General features: G+C 47.8%; 1 protein-coding gene across 1 annotated transcript in view; it reads right to left on the bottom strand.

Annotated features, from left to right (window-relative positions):
• The window catches only part of LOC147608229 (HVA22-like protein k), a 126,377-nt gene that overhangs the window by 76,423 nt on the left and 28,364 nt on the right, over positions 1–21,590 (bottom strand). Inside the window, exon 3 of the mRNA XM_086788919.1 lies at positions 6,138–6,235. Coding sequence (XP_086645045.1) covers positions 6,138–6,235 — 98 coding nt within the window. The remainder of the gene's footprint in view (positions 1–6,137; positions 6,236–21,590) is intronic.

Here is a 21,590-nt window from a genome sequence, read left to right as displayed (position 1 = left end):
GCTAGATGAGACAAAATGGCCAATTTTTATTAACTTCAAAATTATTGATACAAAATTCCCTGTAAGCTGATTAGGGTTTTGGATTGGGAATTTCTCACAAATACAGGCGGGTGACAATACACTGAAGCATGTAATACAATGAAACCCCCAAATATTGTGTAAAGCTTGCAACTTCAATTTCTACAATTAAGCAAAAATTATGTAATTGTGTGCATGAAATTGTAATGTTTGCCTTGAATTATGCAATTAAGCATGAGAAAGGCCCAAATTCCAAACACTGCTGAATTTCAAAATTTACTTTAAGTCAGTCCTCCCGTTGCACCGGATCTTCGTCTACAAAGATGTGGAGAGAGGCGAGAGCTAGGCCGTCGAAGCTAAGGACTACGGAGAAGCTAGCCGCCTTACAGGTTAGCATAGGCAATGGAGTACACTGTAGTGCCAACGATGCGCACATGAGCGGACAGCACGTGACGATCAACGGACAGCAGTGCCCTCGACCGTGGTAGTTGACGAAACGACACGAAGACGGCTAGGTAGGCTGCCGAAGATGCAGGCGACGGGCGGTGAGCGGGTAGGCGACCGGACGACCAATGAATGGCAACGACGACGCCAACCGACACAATGGAAAGCAGTATACAAAGAAGAATCCATTATATTACCAAAATCAACTGTATTTACAAGAGGTCCCTGAGAGAGATGCATACAATCACCTAAGATACTATACTGGGTGTTCCTATGTTCAAAAGAAAAAATATGACTAGACCAATCTATCTGGACTTGAAGAGTCTTAAACCACTCAATCCATAATAACAAGTCTATATGCTCTAGGTGCATAATATAGCATTCCAGAGTATCTTTGTAGTCCAGAATCCAGATCGGTAGCGTCTCCATCTTTTGATCCTACTTGCCGACCCGCAGGTAGCCGTACCTCATAGGTATGATCGCTGGGTGTTGTGTCAAGACCCAATTTCTGCACAAGTTTGTAATTAACCGCTGTGTGAGCTGCCAGGGTCTAGAAGAATGTGGATTCTATGGCCATTCACTTCTCCATAAACTCGGAGAAGATCATGCAAGCCAAAAACTTTAGAGTTGAACAAACAATCAGAACATGTACTAGAACGAGAAAGTACAGTAACTGACGTACCTGTCAAATCCCCATACGATCTCCTCGTAGAACGCTCCTGGTACAAGACTCGAAACCTGCAAACAAACCAAACAAACATAAAGGGAGTGCAGGCCTGACTCACCTCTCAACCTCCATAGCCATAGGCAAGCCCACAAGTCTTGGCTGTCCCCACCGAGCCACGAGCTGAGCTAACTAGATGGACGTACCGACCAATCTCTACCTCGTGACATCCCATACCACCACGAAGCTACCCTCACGGGCCTCAAGACTGCTGTCGGCCTCGGCTACATAAAGCAAGTGCATGTCTGCACTAGATCCAGGCTCCTGACCATAGAGCTCTCACAAAAGACATGCGAGACTCTATGAACTAATGACTAACCTTGGCCACCCTTTTATAGGCTCTTGGCCGGTCATCGGGCGTCCACACTTGGACGCCCACCCGTCCATACTTGGGTGCCCGCTCGTTAGTCTATCCCCAACTCAGCTCGCCAATCAACCTGCCTAGCTCCAAGCTTCCCCAAACCTCGAAGCTAGTCTTGTGTGCGTGTAGCACACGGCAGATACACACTGTGCACATGACATGCAGCGTATCCACAATCAAGTGGTCATGACGAAACTGCCACCCATCACCTAACTGAAAACCGCTAAGAGAGAGAGCTCTAAGTTTGTAGATCCCATTCTCCACTCCACCTTCCCATACAATCTCGCATGTTACTTGGTCTCGTAGAGAGCAACAAAATGCTCATCAAACTCCACCCGTAAAAGCCAGTCTTGCAAACCTCATGCACTAACAATAGATGAAAACCAAGAGATGGGACGATAAAGAACCTCGGATTCTCCCCTCTGCCATCGAGAACAATCTCTAACCTGCCCTCACTATGAATAGGGACAATGGACTCGTCACCAATCAAGATGTGACATGGATGCCTTCGAAGATCCTGTAATAACTCTCGGGAAGGAGTCATGTGCCTGGAAGCACCACTATCGAGAATCCAATCCCGAGTGTCCCTAGCAGTGAGTCCAACCGCCTCCCTGCTCAAAGAAGATGAAACGCTGGTGTCCATGATCTCCAAGTGCACAAAAGTTGGAGTCTTAACGATTACTGCTACGGAATCTGCACCCTTCTCGGTGCTTTGCTTAGGACATTTCCTCCAATAGTAGCCTTTCTCGCCACAATTGTTATAGGTCCTCTTTGATCCAGGCCGGGCTCCTACTCGGAAAACTTCTGCTATGAAGGCTTCCCTTTGCCCTTACTGCGGCCTTGCAACCGCTGGCTAGTCAAGGTCTCAGAACTTCCGCCCTGTGGAGGGTTTGTAAAACCCAAGACCATAGGCACAAGCTCCTCCCATGTGATGGTATTGAGCCTGCCACACTGGTGATCAAAGAGGAGTAGAAAGCTGAGTACTGAGAGGAGAGTATCACCCATGAAGCGGATCTCCTTGGAAGTGCAAATGCGGGTGTGGATCTTGCAAAGTCTTCGACGATGCAGGAGCACATCAACAAGTTGCAGACTCTTCAGCAGGAGGTTCTTCAGGCTGGGCAGAAGATATCTTCAGAGGACATGGCCATCACTTTGCTGTCTCATCTGAAGTCTAGGTCAAAAGATAAAGCTTGATGCCTCTAAAAGCATGTACTTGGGAGATTCTCTAATAGCAAGGAGTGTCATTTGAGTTGTCCAACAGTGTGCTATCACATCTCTCTCTCTCTTTCTCTCTTATACCCTCTCTATCTCCTCCTCCATCCACCATAGTGATGGCTTTCATCTCTCTCATTTAATCTTCATCACTCTCCTACACACACATCATGGATATCTTCCACCCACCATAGCATGAGCTCTAATCCTATGAATACCAACAACATGCTCTAACGCACATGAGGGCTACTCGGCATAGTCACATGGAACACGAAATGGGGACGGGGAACGGGGATGGAAAAGATTGAGAATGGCCATTCCCTGTGACTATAGAGTGACATGGGATGGGAATGGGAACAGGAAGATGCTGCCATCCCCAACATTCCGGAGTCTAAAAATGCCCATTCCCTGTGACTATGCTGCTCGATCATGCAACTTTATAGCTTTGTAGCGATCCAGACACCTTGGTTGCTGCTACCCTTGGTCTTGGTTCTCTAGCCCTTCGTCTTGGTTGGGGAACCTCGATATCTGAATGCTCATGGATGACCTTTGACCTCCCTTTATATACAAATCTAATGGCAAGTAATATTCAGGTCGGCCATCCATTTTCATGTCATAGAACATCAAAAGGGTCATAAAATATGCTCATATTGTACCCAATAAATGTCCCAACCATTCGTGCATGTCCTCAGCACCTCCGGGCTATAAAAACTGCCCCAATCTTCCTCGAATATTGCCCTTCAAGCAGCTGCAAGTCATGCCAATATCTCATAAGTATCAATGTTCTGCTCATCGACAAAACGCTTCAAGAAAATCTTGTCCTCATGAGAATGGTGGCGTTCACAGGAGAGGTGAATGTAACACAAGCGCCACAACACCTACCAAAATTTCTCTTTAATAATGTTTGTTATACCTTAGAAAGTGAAGGCGCCGATAACATGGAGGAATTCGTCGTCTCCGTGTGGTGGTACTATCGTTGCCATCATAGCACCGGCATTGAGGAGAAAAGCGCCAAGATAGACATAGAGAAAGGGCTCACCATGTAGAAGCAGCTATTGACCTTAGAATGCAATTGATCAAGGACACTTGCATAGAGACACCTTGTGGCCAAGGATGGTCTTGGAAATTTGCCGACTGGTATTGAATGCCACTGGACTAGTCTACAAATGCAATGGCTTGTAAAGGAAGGGAACCCGTTTACATACATACATACATACATATATATATATATATATATATATATACCTAGATGAATCTAGGAACATGCCCAAATTCACCTTATAAGAAAGTGCAATTTATAACCTGATGGTAGTCATCCACAAGACATTAAACCATCAACTCCATGCATAGTATGGACTAGATACTACGACATCAGTGCCCAATAGTGGGTGTAGAACTTGGTATCAATATATATATATATATATATATATATATATATATATATATAGTATGCACATAATAGTTCTTGGCATGCATCTATTAAACAATCTCTTTTCGAAGCACTTTATGATCAAGATTGTCGTGTGCCTGCTAACTTTTCTCATCCAATGAATAGCATGAACAATTCTAGAAAGATGTTAAAAAGGATTTCAAAGTTATTTAAGATTCATTAAAAATAGTATGAAGAAACAACGGACAGACAAAAAAGTAATTATGATAAGAAGCATGCAATACAAGAATTCAAAGAAGGGGTTATGGTGTTTTCGATAGTTAATTCGATGGTAGAACCTGCCGCGTCAGGATCTTGCTGCTGAGTGGGGGCATCAGCCTCTGGTTGGCAGTCCACTAGTTCCTTGGGGTCGAGAGTGTAAGTGGGAAAATCAAAGGAAGAAGAGAATTAATCGTGTATTAGTGAATCAGTAAAGATTCTCAAACTCTCCGAACTGGAGTCTACAAATTATCAACTCGTTATTATGGGCCTTATCAAGTGATTCGCGTAATCCAAAATGTGACTTAAGAGTTGAAGTTACCTCCAAATGTAAGGATACATCTAATCTTTCATGTCAATTGACTGAAAGATGCGTTGGCAGCTCATGACAATTTGTTTACAACAAGGAATGTGGACGTTCCTCATGAGCTGAAAGCCATTTTGAATTATAAGAAAGATCCCTCAAGAACCGTTCCATACCTGAGCTACTTATCACGTGGAAAGACCAATAATTGTTAGAAGAGTGACGCGTCATTGCACCATTACAGCAACAATTTCATAATTTCCTTGCCCAATACTTCTACATGTGAGGAATTGTTTAGTGGTGGAAGAATGTTATGACACTAGGTCACAATAGATGCTATCACTATGATGAGACTAGATCCAATCATGGACTAATTATCAATGGTCTTAAGTGACTTAATGGCTGTAGCTAGAGTGATACACCGATAAGTGTGAAACACCTTGGTGGGTCTATATATATCTATATATATATACATATGAGTTATTATGTCATTTGGGGGTTTCTAGGGGAGGAGTCCTTAGGACAATGAGACCTAGAGCATGCCTATGCCTGGTCCAACCGAGCACTTGTATTGGTGGGACCCTATGGTATGATACACGGGGTTGTGCATGAGGACCGAGCTCGGAGGGTGATCCATGACTTAGATCTATGGCTAGGTGGTGAGCTGCCAACTCTCCCTGATGTGGTCCTTGCTAATGCATGGTTGATTTTGCAGAATTCGAGCTAAATGGGATACATCAAGTTGTGGGATTACTTACCCCATCCTTAGTTGCATGTTTCACACTCATCCCTAGAGGCTCTACATTTTCTTAGAGGCACCATTTAGAAACAAAGAGCTGGGGACCACTATCGTGAGATACTATTAAATCTTTTTCTTTATGGGTGAACACACTAGCCCTAATCTTACCTCAACTTTATAAGAAGATAGCCTTAGCTTGGCTTTGTAAGAAATTGCTACCAAACAATAACAAATCTCCTTATTTTCATATAAAACCTTTCAAGTGCATATGAACGAAGTGGATTCATTCTTTGGCATTGATGATGTGAATGGGGATGTCATAGCATACTTTGTGAGTACACTGACGAAGTTGAGATTACACACTAGTTTTTGTAAAGCTCAAGAATTTCCCAATGCCTATGGTTAAGAGGAAGTGCGAAGGGTCTTGGTGGTAGGATCAAGGTTGCTTTTTTCCCCATCAGATGGATCTTACAAAGTATTGTTTACGATTGTCCTCATTTGAGAACAAGCAAACTATTGTATGATTTTCTTTCATGTTGGGAAGGCCTTATTGGTTTTACTTAGCTTATAGCCCTGTAACTTATCCTAGCAAACGTTTATTGCAAGCTTGTGTAAGTTGAACGATGCAAATAGTTAAACTTTAACAAATTCCTTATATTTTCATGACTTTAGTCAAAGTGAGCTTGCCTGCCCAATAAACCAGCCATTGCTCTTGCTCGTGTTGATCATGTTGCTCAAGTGCCTTGAATGTTGAATACACAGGAAAACCTACTCCAACTGCAACACTACAATCACAAGAGCAACAACTGGGAATAATGCTTATGATGCATTCCAATGTCTAGTACAAGACACCTCATAAGAGTCCATACATTAGTGTCAGTCTACTTGGTCTACAACTTCTAAAACTTTAGTGTCCACCATTCTAAAATGACATGTCCATATATTCTTAATTACTCAAGTTTAAATCATGTTCCAAAAAGACAACGTGATGCAAAAGCAATATAAAATCAAAACCCATGCAAACTAAAACTAAGAAAGAAAAAGCGAGTGAGCGTGCATGAAGCATCAAAAAAGGAAAGCAAGATTGTATTAAAAATGAGACCAAAGTGATACAATAATGCCATTGCATATCTCATCATGGAACGGAAAATAGAACAAAAAAGAACAGAAAATAGAACAAAAAAAAACTATCTCACTAAACTGATACAAAAATGTCCATGGAAATCTCATCATGGAATACAAGGAAAATATAACATGAAACATGAGAGGAGCATCAGCTCCCAATAGATGGTATACCACTCTCCAATATATCAGGCATGGGGCTAATGAGTATGACCGAGAGGCCTCCCTCAACTACGTCACATGGAAAGGGAGTGGAGCATGTCCTAGATCTAGAGCTGATGAGTGGATCGTGGCTGTCGTCCAAGGGGGAATGAACGCTGGGCACACTAGAGTGCACGTACATGGTCTAACGTAACTCCTCTCGGGTGAGGTGGGTCCACGGGATCCATTGTGTGGGTGTCCTTCTCCTGGGTCTAGAAGCAGCTGGTGATGGTTGGCTGGAGAGGGAGGGGGTGGGGTGGTTGGGGCCTAAGCTCTCTCAAGGATGTGTCCTTGTATCTGCGGAGCTCGAGCAGGAAGAGCCCTAGGAAGCACTCATCCGAGAAGTCAATGATCCTCAAAAGTGGGCCAAACCCCTCATGGAACCTGTCAAGTCCCGAGATCTCTCCGTGAGGAAAACCTGCAAAACAACCATGAAAAGCAAAACAAAGCAACGAACCCTACCTAGAAGCCAAAGCGGAAGAAACATATCTAGGTGCAAGCATACTCGCAACCCAACCATGTCAGCCATGAGCGAGGCTGACAATCTTGGCCGTCCCCACCGAGCCACGAGCTAGAGCGTCATGCTCTCGTGAGTGCCTTGCCATCGTCCTCATCCGGTGTCCTCTACCACCCACGGTTGTTCCCCAAGGACAACGGCCTCCTGAGCGATGGTGCTCCTGCACCACGCGCTCTGCACCCCTGTGCTCCATCCATCGGTGTGTGCCTAACTGGTACCCCTCCCCCCAATAAATAGGGAAGGAACACCCAAAAAGCACATGCTATCAATAGCGGACCAAAAAGCACAAGTCCACCCACAACATATTACACTCTAGCTCACCAATCTGCCTGCCCCTAGCGTGCACATAACATACTTCCCTTCCTCAAAAGAGCTCACTCTTGAGCTCGAGAAAAAGAACTCAAAGAGAAGTTGTCACACTCGCAACACTAGAGAAACACCCTCTATCGATCGAAACCAATAGTCTCAAGGACAATCTGACTAAGAGATCGATGTGCTCAAGTAACATGACATGAGCGTCAATTCCTAGTCACAAAAGCCGAATCCGGAGAAAATGGATCATCTGAGTAACTCAAAGCTGAAAATGCTACCAGTACCAAAGGTAAGCAACCACTGTCCTAAAGAGTTATCTCGAAACCAAAAGTATCTTCCATTTGACTACCATGCTTTCATCTTGATGTCCTCTATAAATCTGGTCTGGAAAAAAAAACCACAAAACTGGGAAAACCCAGAACCTACTACTGCAGCCTGAACCAAGTGGAACACAACAGTAGTCTCTTCCCAAACAAGAGAAGAACCGATCTTCTAGAAGAGATCATCAATCTGTCCTCCGTCACCTCGGAAGTCTAACTTCCCAAACAGACCTCAGAAAGTCTATGAGTACCTTGGACATGAAAGGAACAACTATTCCAACAGACCTGGTTATGACTCAAGCTAGCATCTATTATAACTGCCTATATCAAAAGTAAAGCATCTATCCCTCAAAAATGTTGAGATAGCCTTGTGCTTGTAGGCGCAGAGTCTGAATAAAGTCTTGACAATCTGGCGTAGCCCTGTAACATGCGATGGATCATGGCGTCCCATACCACCATGATACACCCCATACCCGTGCTACGATTACTACAAAACACCAGTTTGTGGATCTGTCACGATCTATCAAAAACAATAAATGCCAATGGCTGACCATGTGCACAAACTGAAACAAGTTCTCGAAAGGAAGAACTCGGTCCAGGGATTAGACAACATCTGTGTACACAAAGAAGAACAACCTTGACCAGCATCCCAGTCAAAGCATCTGTCTAAACCCAAAAAATCTTGGAAACCGAAACTTGCTTCCAAAAACTTATGCGCATCGCGCAAATTCTTGAATAACCATGATTCAATAGTCTTGGTATAAGAATAGGCGGGTATACTTGGAATAGCGTGAATAATCTGTACACACTCTTGCTATGTAGAGGACCATCAAAACCTTAAGGACTGTAAGGCTGAAAACGTACATATTGGGTATTGTCGCATAACCGTCTTGTCATGCAATCTGACAACGAATCCCAACATGTAAACTTAATCTACATGCCCTCTATCAAATATCCGTGTAGCCACAGTGTCAATGTGTGGTCAACTATTCCTCAATCCTACATATGTAGATAAGTCTTGCCTATCAAAGCCCAACAACGAAAACAATGGTCATTACAATATCTGTAGGGTATTAGTTCTATGTCTTGCATGGAACAAGGCCATGACTAACTCTGTGTCCGTGAAGTTCTTGGAGTAAAAACTCCCATGTGTATCCCAGAACAAACATGTGTACTTGCATAACACGGTATAACACTGTGCTTTTATTGTTAAACTCTATCTTGCATGTTCCTTGCATGTGAAAAAACAAACACATACCTCATAACACGCTGGTCCAAAACTGAGATAGAACGAAGCACGTGCATCCGAACCTCACAAGTACACCACAAAGTCCCGTACACAACCTAGACATTTTGGAGAGAGAAGAATCTAAAGAAAGATCGTAGAAAAACATGTCGCCATCACTTGCTGCTGTAGGGCAGCCCACTGACAATCGTATGCCTCTCTCCAGACAACCATGTGGCCGTCCACAACCTTTGGCTGCGTGAGGTAGACCTCGGGTAACATGGATGGCTGTGGCATGTGCGGCCCTGCTAGACTGCCCTACATCTGCATGAGTGCGTGCACACATCATGCATGGCTGCATGGGAAACTGCCCCAAAAACCTGGGCTTCCTCACCCCAAAGGGGTGCCCATCAGCAAGGTATAGTCCCCATGTGGGCTGCCAGAAGCCCCATCGAGCCCCGACAATCCCTGCAACCCCCGACAGTGCCATCAATAGTCCTTCCCATGTCCATAGCACAGGCGACCAGGTAAGGAACCCCCACGCGCACCATCAGCTTCGGGAAGGTAGGTGTTTTTTTTTTCATTTTTAAAAAAAACGTACCTGTTTCTTTTAAAAAAACAGCATGCTAATTTCGGCTCTTTTTTTTTTGAAATCGCTAATATCGATTTTTACAAAAAATAAATAAATAAAAACGAACCTTTAAAAAAACAATGCTTTCTTTTGCCAGGCTTCCCCGTTTTTTTTTTTTTGGGGGGGGTTTTTCTTGGCGGCGCTTATCCCGGCGGCCAGCTTTTTTCTGGCTGCCGCTTTTCTTGTGCTGCTGCCGCCTACCTCGCCATGCCGGCCTTGCTTTGCTGCGGGTCACCCCTACTCAGCATCCCTGTGGCTACTGTTTGCACACAGTAACCCCTACGTCTGCCCTGTGGGGTTTCACCACCGCCTCTCACCAGCCTTAGGGCTAGTCTATGGTGCCTGCACACACCAGCCTTACTTGGCTGGCCTGCACATGCCTATTGCCCACACTGTCTGGCTACCCTGTGCGCCTTGGGCTGGCCGCCCACAGGCCTGAACATGGCCGCCTTGCAGCCCAACAGCCACACAGCAGTGGGCTAGCTGATGGTCACACAAGGCTGGCTGGCCACATCTAGGCCGGCCACCATGCCACCAAACCGCCCACAGTTACGCGAGCAAAAGCAACGCAGCAGCAAATCGAGGACAGCCCAAATCACACGAATCCCAAGGCGCTCTACACGCAGCCATCACGGGCATACAAACATGGCGCTTTTTTTCACAGCAACCATGGCATAAAAACCACGTGCATCCATGGTGCTTTTTCTTGCACACCCGTCAGCTTTCTCTATCTCTCTCTTCATCTTGCAATAAACCTACACATGTATGCTGCAGGAAACATAGAAAGAACTCACCCGAAGGTGTCCCGCTCACATCTTCCTCCCGGAGAGGCTCTGATACCACTGTCAAGTCCCAAGATCTCTCCGTGAGGGAAACCTACAAAACAGCCATGAAAAGCAAGACAGCAACGAACCCTACCTAGAAGGCAAAGCGAAAGAAACATATCTGGGTGCAGGCATACTCGCCACCCAACCATGACAACCATGAGCAAGGCATACTCGCCACCCAACCATGACAACCATGAGCAAGGCTCACAATCTTGGCCGTCCCCATCGAGCCACGAGCTAGAGCGTCATGCTCTCGTGAGTGCATTGCCATCGTCCTCATCCAGTGTCCTCTACCACCCGGGGTTGTCCCCCAAGGACGACGGCCTCCTGCGCGATTCCATCAGTGTGTGCCCAACTGGTATCCCTCCCCCCAATAAATAGGGAAGGAACACCCAAAAAGCACACGCTATCAATAGCGGACCAAAAAGCACAAGTCCACCCACAACATATTACCCTCTAGCTCACCAATTTGCCTGCCCCTAGCGCGCACATGACAGAACAAACAGTGATACCTCTCGCAGACCTCATAGTACACTGGGCAAAAACATATGTAATGCTCTTCTGTCTCAACCTCTATGTGGCATAATCGGCAAATCCTCTCCTCTCTGGGTCTTCGTATGAGCTCCTTAACTCTAAAGACATGCTCAGCTCTCCTTGTCTCCACTCTGAGGCGGTGGGATGAAACCCGTATCATGCCAATTGCAATCCGCATGGCATGGGACATGTGAACACTCAAGTAGCCCAGCCGCTGGATGAATTCATCCTCAATGAGCCTAAGGATGATCTCTATATAAGTGCGTCTTTTGTGGAAGCTCCAAAGGTGGTGATCCATGTGAAGTGTGTGTAGAGGCTAAGAATATCTAAATGGATAACCCAGTTGGTGTCCTCATGAGAGAGCTTGAGAAAAGGGGAGTCCAAATTGTATTGAAGGGGTGGGAGACGGTCCATGTGGAGCCCTATCCTGAGAAGCAAGTGGAAACTCAGGCATACCATACTCCACGGTGGCCCTCAAGTGCAGTTGTCTCAAGACTCAAGGACTCCAAAGCACCTATGGGGATCCTTCTCACTCATGCAATGGAGGTATATGACTGTCTGGAAGAGTGCATCCACTACCATTGAGCGTGCAGCAAACTCTACCTGGATAACCTCATGTGGGACTGATGGTTTGTTGTGGATCATAAGGAAGAATATCATGGGGCCTCTACACTCACTGCCAATCCTCATTAGATAAATCTCGCCCCCAAAATGCTGCTCCATACATCAAGACTAGTGTGATGAGGGTGTCAAAAAGCCAACCCTTGGGCCTTCGCCTTGGGCTCCTGGAAATGTGCCTCGAAGCACTTCTGCTCAAGAAAGCTCAAGGTTGCATATCCACACGTCACTCTGGCATGTGCTACAACGGGAACCATGGTGAACCATGGGCCACTAAAAGTGACACCAAGGTAGACATAGGATGACACAATCTCCACAAGATCCCCTCTATATGTGAAGCTCAATCTGGATGTGAAGAGGCAGGAGGTATTGAAGACCATTAACTTGGTTTTACCAAGGTTAATAGTGAGGTCCCGTTGAGTGCAAAAATCCTATAAGGCATTCAAATGTCTTTGAAGCAGCTAAATCTGAAAGGAGGAGGATGTCATCTGCATGGAATAGTAGGGGGATTAGTATGCTTTCCTATGTGGAACCAGCCCCGCCTAATCTATTAGCGAAGCTCGAGATCTCAAGAGGCCAAAAAGAGTGGGTGATAGAGGCTAGCCCTGTTTCACCCCAATAGTGTTTAATCTCATACGACATACCTCTTGAGGATCTCACTCGTCCAGTGACTCATAGAGGGCAATGATGCTTCAAACCATGTAGAGGGGCAGTGTAGGAGGCAGGGATACAATATCAAAAGCTTTCTGAAAATCCACAAAGCAGCAATAAATCCTCTAATTTCGTGCTTTGTGTAACCTCCGAAGGGCTCGGGGGTTTCTCAAAACACTTGACCCTAAAACATATGCCACTTAATCCACAAAATTCTAAAAGAGAGATGTGCACAACGGACACCGCATAGAGGTTGGAATGGGCAGATCCCCCCTCCCCTTGGAGTATTTTATTACCAAGGAGAAAATATCATGTACAAGCTTTTTAGGGCTTACTCTCCCCACAGGAGATGCCGGATTATCCATATACAAATGCCATAACACAACCCAACACAAGGCAACCATAAAATTCAGCCGGTGTGCAGGCTGTAGAAATGACGAGCCAACAATATAATCCAAATTCCATATACCTCCGTGTGGGTACTAATTCTTCCCCAAAAATCACGGGTCTTCATGCAATAGAGATGGTACAGCAGGTACAGAATCTTAAACAATAGGTACAATCCTCCATTCAGCCGGTAGAACAAGTACATGGGCTAGTACAAGTACGAAATCTGAAACAGCAAGTACAGCCCTCCATTCAGCCAGTACAGTAAGTACATGGGCTGGTATAGTACTCTCCATTCAGCCAGTAGATCCCTCCATTAAGCCAGTACAGCAAGTACATGGTCTGGTACAGCAAATGCAGCCCTCAAATCAGCAGGTACAGAAAGTACATGGGCTGGTACAACAGGTACATCCCTCAAATCGGCTGGTACAGCCCTCCATTCAGCCGGTATAACAAGTACATGGGCTGGTTCAGCAAATATAGAACCTGAAACAGCAAGTATAGCCCTCCATTCAGCTGGTACAGCAAGTACATGGGCTGGTACAGCAGGTATAAGGGCTAGTACACCCGATAACAACGGTTGGTATAGGGACTAGTGCAGCAGGCTCAGCGGCTAGTACAACAGGTACAATGGCTTTTCTAGAGGGGAGGATTCTCCATAGAGTGATGTAGACAAAAAGGCGAGCAGCCAACATGGTAGAAGAGAGCCTACAACAAGAGACAGCCTCCTGAATGAAGAGAGAGGGCTCCAATTTATAGATATGGGGCTCTCACGAGCTAGAATGGCAAGTAAAAGCTATGATGACAAGTGTAGAGCTGAGGTGACAAGTGTGAGGACACTTGTCTCACTTTGATCCACTATCTTGCCACATGTCCCAATTCAAGAGATGGTTCTTCCCATAAACTTTATCTCTAAAAATATCCTAATTTGGTGGCCCATTTGTCATAGGTACTTTGGCAACTCTTGTTATTTGCGCAGTTCCAGACATAATGACGCGAATAGAATTCAATATATATATATACTTAGATGAATCCAAGAACTCACCCAAATTCACCTTTTAGGAACGTGCATGTTATATACTCATGGTAGTCAACCCACAAGACTATATAACTATCAATTCCATTATGCATAGTATGGACTAGATACTACGACATCCCCACTAACGACATCCCCACAAGACTATATAACTATCAATTCCATTATGCATAGTATGGACTAGATACTACGACATCCCCACTAACGTCATTAGTGCCCAATAGTGGGTGTAGAACTATGTACCAAGATATGCTCTCCACACACCCACATAAGAGCATATATTCACACAAAGCCCTTCGTACTCCGTTTTCTGTCAAACCTCTGGAGATGCAGGACAGACTCAACCATAATAAACCCTAGCACTAAGGGAAGCAGCAAATAGAAAGAATTAGTACAGCAAATAAGTAGTTGATCGGGTAAATGCACCGCTAAAGATAGACAGAATAAGCACAATATCAACTGGCCGGACGAAAACTTCACAATGTGAAATCTGCATGTCCGCTAATACGGCTGAATTATATACCTGGATGAATCCAGGAACATGCCCAAATTCACCTTTTAGGAACGTGCATGTTATATACTCATGGTAGTCAACCCACAAGACTATATAACTATCAACTCCATTATGCATAGTATGGACTAGATACTACGACATCCCACTAACGTCATCAGTGCCCAATAGTGGGTGTAGAACTCTGTACCAAGATATGCTCTCCACACATGCACTCCACACACACAGAAGAGTATATATTCACACAAAGCCCTTCGTACTGAGTTTCTATCAAACCTCTGGAGATGCAAGGCAGACTCAGCCATAATGAAGCCTAGCACTAAGGAAAGCCAAAAAAAGCAACACTCCTAGATTTTAGCAATCTGATGCTGTTACGACCCTGTGTTTTTCCCTCTAGACAACACGGGCACGGGCACGGGCACAGGATGGTTAGTGCGGACAGTACTGTGTGCACGGGCTGCGCAACAGGCGCCAGGCAGACTGCTGCCAGGCGGGCTTCAAGCAGGGAGGCTGCACGTGTGGGTGGCGCCTTGACTAGGCTGCTGTAGAGCACGCTTCCGTACTGTTTTCAGCCACGTGTGCTCTCCATCTCCCTCTTTCGCTTGATCCGCAAAGGACTAGACTGCACGTTTATGAGAGGGCTGGTTGGGGAGTTTACGGGCAACCTTCTGCAACGTGGAACAGGCATACCAGTGGCAGCTGCGTGTGTGGAATCAGCCAGGCGAGGCAATGGCCTCAGGTGGTGTCTAACATTTCTCTCCGTGGGTGGCTAGTCGCCAGGCGACTAGCCAGAACAGCAACGCTATAGACTGGCTGGCAACGATTCCCAGAAGGTGGTAATGGTCTTTTTTTTTCCCAAAACATTTTTGGTGCAGGAGATTAGAGATAGGCTTTCTCTTTTTCTCTAGGTTTTGGCACCGTGATTGGATGGTGCATATGTGGATTTTTCTCATGGAAACAGGACATTGGTTTTCAAGAAGAAACAGGACTTTGGTATCGACGAATCAGGCTTATGGTTTTTTTTTTCCCCAAGAAATGATCCTTTCATTAGTTATAAAAATAACACCCACTGGGCTACAAATCCCCTCTCTTGCTCATAAGAAGGCAGAGCAGAGATGCAATCAAGGCAGCTAGGGAGACTCTCCCTAGGTGCAAAAAAGTGCAAATACAAGTACAAATAACGGAGAGGCTATATCATACAATAGGAGGGGGGGAAATCCAAAGAGGTGGCCTGTAGTGCCATCGGGGGGGGGGGGGGGGGGGGGGGGTACCCGCATGTAGAGTATAGAAGGGGCCGCTGCGCCAAGTGGTGTGGAAGGCTTAGCGCCGCAAGATCGCTCGATCCGAGTCGCCCCGGATGCGGTCATACTGTCCTCGCAAGGTGTGAATCAACTCCTACCAGATACTCCGAACAGTCTCTGCTGGTGGCTCCAGTCTACTCCCCTCAAAGGCCCTGAAACAACAGGCTCTCCAGGTGAACCATATGGTGAGGCTACTGAGAACCTCCCATCGTAGATCCCTCTCCTGTGTCCAGCCGGCGGACGAGAAATCCGGTGAAGGAACTGGCCCCGAATGAATCTGATGGCCTGGTTGTCTTGCTCCGACTCGTATCCCAGAGTAGGCCCTGACGAAGTCGACCAAGCAGCGGCTCCCCACGTATACATGTCCTCAAAGAGAGGGGGGCCAAAATGCGCAGAATCCTCAGCCGAATCTGCTGCCCCTGTGGACAGTCCCATAGGCAATGTCGCTGTGTCTCCAATGGGTGGCCGCATCTCACGCAGGCCGACGAAAGACCACTGTAGACAAGCCAGGTGCCAACTGCAGAGCCCCTGTCGGCAACCGGCCACTGGAAAGTTGAGATCCTGCGTGCCTGTCAGCTAGCCCAGAGCCTGGTCCAAAAATCCTCCAGGAACTCCTGTGAGAGTCCCTGTAGCCGCCAATGCTCCGATGCAGCCAAGCACAATGACCCTGCGATCCACAGTGGCCTACCGCCATACATCCGCAATGACCATACATACTCCACCCTGCCCACCCAAGGGGCCAAAGCCTGCAGACCAAAATGTGTCCCATCTACCAGGCATCACCGACCCATATCTCCGAATCCTGCTCTCACTCAAATGGTGCTCCTGCATCATCAAAATATCAATACTACCCCCAACCAGGCATCTCTGAAGCTCTTGCCTCAAGCAACCACGATAATGTACATAGTGTGCGCCGCCAAGGCCCTGTACATTCCCTGAGATGATCCTCATGGATGACCTGCTGAGGTGGAGGCTGTCTCAACCATACGACGGGCCTTCGCAAGCGGCTTGGATGGAGAGTAATCCCCATCCGAGCGGCTACGAGTCTGCCCACCCGGTGTGCTGCAAGAGTCTCGGACCGGGCGCCAGTGGCAGTGTCCCATAGCGACTGCCTCCCGCTCGGAGAGAGAAACCTCATGTATGCATACATAGCCAGGGTCTCGTGCTAGGTCTGCCACTATGCAAACCACCAAATGTCGAATCCCGAAGGCATCCGCACTCCCGGTATCAAAGAAATGTGCCAACTCCCAGAGTCGGCCTATCACATCTGTCATCTCCAAATCGCTCACATGGTGAGAAAACTCAACTGCCTGAGTCTTCAACATACTAAGAGCGAGATCCAGAGCCCACTCCCGGTCGCTAGTGCCGCAAAGAGGGAAGGAGAAGGCCACCGTTGAATCAAGTGCCTCCTCCCCTCGGGCCGGAGGTATCACCACATGTGGCTCATGGGGGCCCTCCGCTCCAAAAAGGCGTGTGAAGGAGTAGTCGAAAGCCTCCGAGCGCTGTCTAGTGTCGAGACTACTCAGCCGACAGCGGATAGAGGATATCCGTGAAGCACGAATCGGCATGGTAGGTCTCCTCTGCGGTGCTCGAGCAAGGTCGGTGCTCAATGCTCGCCGGACTGCAGGTGAGCGCCACGGAACTGCCAGTGCCTCCCGGGGAGCTGAGGCGAGCGGAGGGGGAGGAGGGGGTGAAGAAGGGGGTGGGGAAGGAGCCGCTGAAAAAGCGGGAGCGGGAACGGGAGGAGGCGAAGGTGGAAGCGAGGCGGGAGGGGGGGACGGGGGAGGGGGGGGGGAGGGGGGGTGAGGGCGAAGGGGGGGGTGCTTGCACCTCCTGATCCTCAGCCTGCGCTGGGGTCTCCTCCTGGAGGGGAGCAAAGCTGTTCCTCACTGGAACCCAGTGATACTGAGGCTGTGACTGCTGCTATGTCGGTCTCTGGGCATGCTGCTGTGGCTGTCTCCCTCTACGGCGCCCCTGTCCAGGCTGCCAATCCGAGGTCTCTGTGGGCTGAGCAGGTGTCCCGGAGGCTGCCTGCCGAGCCGCATCTATGGGCGGGCCATCGGGGGTCTGCTGCTGCGGCGGTGAAGGTCGGGATCTCCTGCGAGGGCAGGCCTTGGCTAGGTGGCCGACCTACCTGCATATAAAACACTGGTTCGGGAGCCCCGAAAACTCCCCTCTCTGATCGATCCATCCCCCCCCTATCCTAGGTAACTGAATGACCTTCGGAAGGGAGAAGATGTCAGGAACCAAAACTCTGACCGAAGGCAGGCCAGCTGCTCTAGCCACCAGTGAAGCTGTTGTGGGGCTAGTCTCAAGCACCGAGCCCACCAATGATCCTATCCTAGAAAGGAGCGGAAGGTACTCGCGACGAAGTCCAGGAAAGCAAACTGTAACATGGAATAGGCGCTCTCCCTGCTCGGCCGCTGCTGGGTCGAAACCATGCTGCCAAGATCTGAAGAAGGCCTGAGCGCCCCTGATGTCAAGGGGACTCATGGCTAGGACCTGGGCCACGCTCTGGGCTGTCTCGAACTCAATCTGGTAGTGTCCGCGGCCCAGTAACTGAACGTCCAGGATCTTGCCCACATCTGCAAGAAGGCGGGCCTGGAGAAGATCCTGGATCTCCCCTCTGCTGCTGGGGCGGGTGCCAACTATACGGCAGATGGTGGAATGTGCCTGTAGGCGTTCCACCTCTGCGGCGAGGCTCGCTTCCTCTTCTGGCGAAAGAGAAAGCCTGATGGGAGTATCCTCAGGGGCGGGCGAGGGGGCTGCGGAAGAGTCCCTCTGAGGTGGGGCAGGAGGAGCCTCCATCAGAGTCTGAAGCTGAGTCGAGGGCGAAGCGATAAACGGGGGGGTCCTGCAAGAGCCAAGCTGCACGAGAAAACGGAGCGGGGAGGGGAGGAGAGGGAAGGCCGGAAAAAACAGAGGGGAAGGGGCGGAAGACAAAGGGGGGCGGAAAAAAAAAAGCGGGGAACGAAAGGAGGGGCGGGGAAAGCACGCAAGAGGGGGGAGGGCGCGGGAACGAAAGGGGGGGGGGGCAGCGGGGAACGAAAGGGGGGGGGGGCAGCGGGGAACGAAAGGGGGGGGGGGGGGGGGGGGGGGGAGCGGGGAACGAAAGGCAGAGGCGGAGGAGGGGGGGGCAGCGGGGAACGAAAGGGGAGGCAGGGAAAGCGCGCAAGGGGGGGGGGGAGGGCGGGGGCAGGCGGGGGGGGGGAGGGGGGGGGGGACGCGGAGGAAGGGGGGGAGCGGGGGGTGCGAATGAGACTGGGGCAGGCGACGGGGCGATGGGCGAGAAAAGGGGAGGGCTGAGGGCGCGAGACACAGGGGCGTGGAGGGGGGGGGTGTGAGCAGGCGGGGAGAGGCTAAGTCACGAGGGCGGGGAGGGGGGGTGCGAGCAGGCGGCAGCTCGAGCAGGGTGAGGAGCCGAAGGCTTCAGCGAGCAGATCTTCAGTTCATCATGACGAGTATGGTCAAAAGGAATCAGGCTTATGGTTTATGGATACAAGTCTATGGTTTATCAGATACAGGTCTTTGGTTTCAGATAGAAAACATGTCTCTGGATTCATGTGAACATGTTCTAGTTTTCTCGAGGTTACATGCAAGCTGTGACTATAGGAAGGACATGTGGTTTGGTACAGCCCTACTGCTGTTTGGGAAAGGATTGTGGGATCCATGATAGAGTTGGAGAAGACCTTTTCAAGCAGGGAGGTGTCGTACAGGTGTGCCTTCTCTATGAAATGCTTTGTTGTGATAACGAGGCCAATTCAGAGGCAGGGGGAGTCAAAGAGGTCCTGGAAATTGGCAAAGGCAGTATAATGATACACGTGGATGCTTTTATTGTGGTAAGCCTGGACATGTGCAGGCAGATTGTTATAAGAAGCAGGCTGACATGCAAAATGGAAAATTGCAGCAAAACAACTATGCATCCTCGAGCAGAACCAATGAGGATAATGAAAGGTTGTTTGCCATGTCTGAAAATGTTGAAGCAGTACATAAAGATGATCTATGGTACGTTGATTCAGGTGCTTCGAAGCACATGACAAGTCATGGAAAGTGGTTCAAGGAGATGAAAAACCTTGAAAGACCAGGTTTTGTGGAAACAGGGGATGACACTGCTCATCCAATTGCCCATGTTGGAGATGTGCCATTGTCTATGCAGGATGGCAAAGTGAAGTACCTTGCAGATGTACTTCATGTTCCGAACATAACAAAGAATCTGGTTTCAGTTGGCCAAATGATTGAGCAGGGTTTGCATGTTCAGTTTAACCCTGATAATTGTTATGTTGAAGACTTTAAAGACAAGTGCAGGTTGTTTGCAAAAGGCAACAGAGTGGGCAGAATGTTTACATTGAATGTAAACATGCCTAAAGTGAGTGCTGCGATGTTTGCAAATTGTTCAGGAATTGTTGCAGACACAGACATTTGGCATAAAAGAATTGAAAGTTTAGGGCTGAGAAAGAAAGAAAGATATATTAAGCGTCTACTAAAGACCCAATGGGTCTATGAGGCCAAAGTGATACAATAATGTCCATGGCATATCTCATCATGGAATGGAAAATAAAACAAAAAGAAAACATAAACATAGCTACCTCAATGGGGTGATACAAAACTGTCCATGGAAACTCATCATGGAATATGAAGAACATAGAGACATGAGAGCAACATCAGCTCCGAGTAGATGGTATACCACACTCCAAATATCAAGCATGGGGCTGATGAGTATGGCCGAGAGGTCGGTGTCTCCCTCAGCTATGTCACGTGGAAAGGTAGCTCGATGGTGGTGGAGCATGTCCTGGATCTGGAGCTGATGAGGTGATCGTGGCCGACGGGGGGGGGTCGAGAGCGTCAGGCACGCTGGAGTGCAGAGGTTCGGTCCGAGGTAACTCCTCTCGGGCAAGGTAGGTCCAGTGCAGCTCGTGGAGGGTCCACAAGATCCACTATGTTGGTGTCCTCAAGAAACTAGGTCCCAATCCACCCTCTTAAGGGACCCCTGTTGAAAATAGCAAGTGATGTTGGGTGAATGTTAGGAACAAGGGGGAGTGTTGTGTGACCCTCAAAATGAAGTAGCAATTGTACTAGTCATATGACTAAGGTTCAAAGGTCCAAAAGAGATGTAAAAGTGAAGGACAATGTGGAATGTCCAGCCAGCCCAAAGGGTGCCCCAAAGAAGGCGCCTAGAATTTGGTGAGAAGAGGCCCTAAGTGGGTGCTCACTTCAAGGGAGGTGGTCGTCAAATGTAGGCAGGATTAGGAGATGTCTTAATCAAGTTTTGGGTCACAATTAGAAATAGAGATGTACTCAAGCCTATATAAATGCCTCTATCTAATGGAATAGGTGGAAGATTAGCAATGCAATAGCCTCTTGATTAAGCATACTATTGTGTCCATTTAAGTGTTGATTAATGTGATTTTAATATCACTTAATCAAGATGTTAATCACTAGCTCTGAGCCTCCATAGATCCTCTAATCTCTCACTTGGTATTAGAGCCTGGTTTAGGTCTGCTTAGGCTAGAGTAGGCTCATTGCAATGCTAAATTAATAAGAGATCTCTATTGCAACTATTTAGAGATAGGTGTTTTGCAAGAAGGCGGCTCCAACTACCTCCTGCGGCAGCTGCACAACAACTAGAGGTGGCTCAGCAAGCTCATATTTGAGCAAGTGAGCATCAATTTCAGTGTTGCAACAGCCTTCAGTAGGAGAGAGAATGGGCTGCGTATATTTATAGTCATGAGCATCGAGGAGAAGAAAGTTGTATGAGCTCTGATTTTGTACACAAGAGATAACAGACCAATGCATTGCATTACAGCAAGCAATAGTAGAAAGAGGCGGCCTTCTGTAGCAGACGAGTTACTTGCGCAGCAACACCTACTTCCCTTTTGCAGCTCGACAGGCATTCTCTTCTTCAGCAAGAGCACAACAAAAGCGGCAATCAACAGCTGCACATCCAGCA

The sequence above is a fragment of the Cibotium barometz genome, chromosome 53 (genome assembly GCF_041138505.1).
Source record: "Cibotium barometz isolate CiBa-2024 chromosome 53, ASM4113850v1, whole genome shotgun sequence".
NCBI classification, from domain to species: Eukaryota; Viridiplantae; Streptophyta; class Polypodiopsida; order Cyatheales; family Cibotiaceae; genus Cibotium; species Cibotium barometz.
Note: the sequence above shows the minus strand (reverse complement) of the source record. Positions and strands in the feature narration are given on the sequence as shown.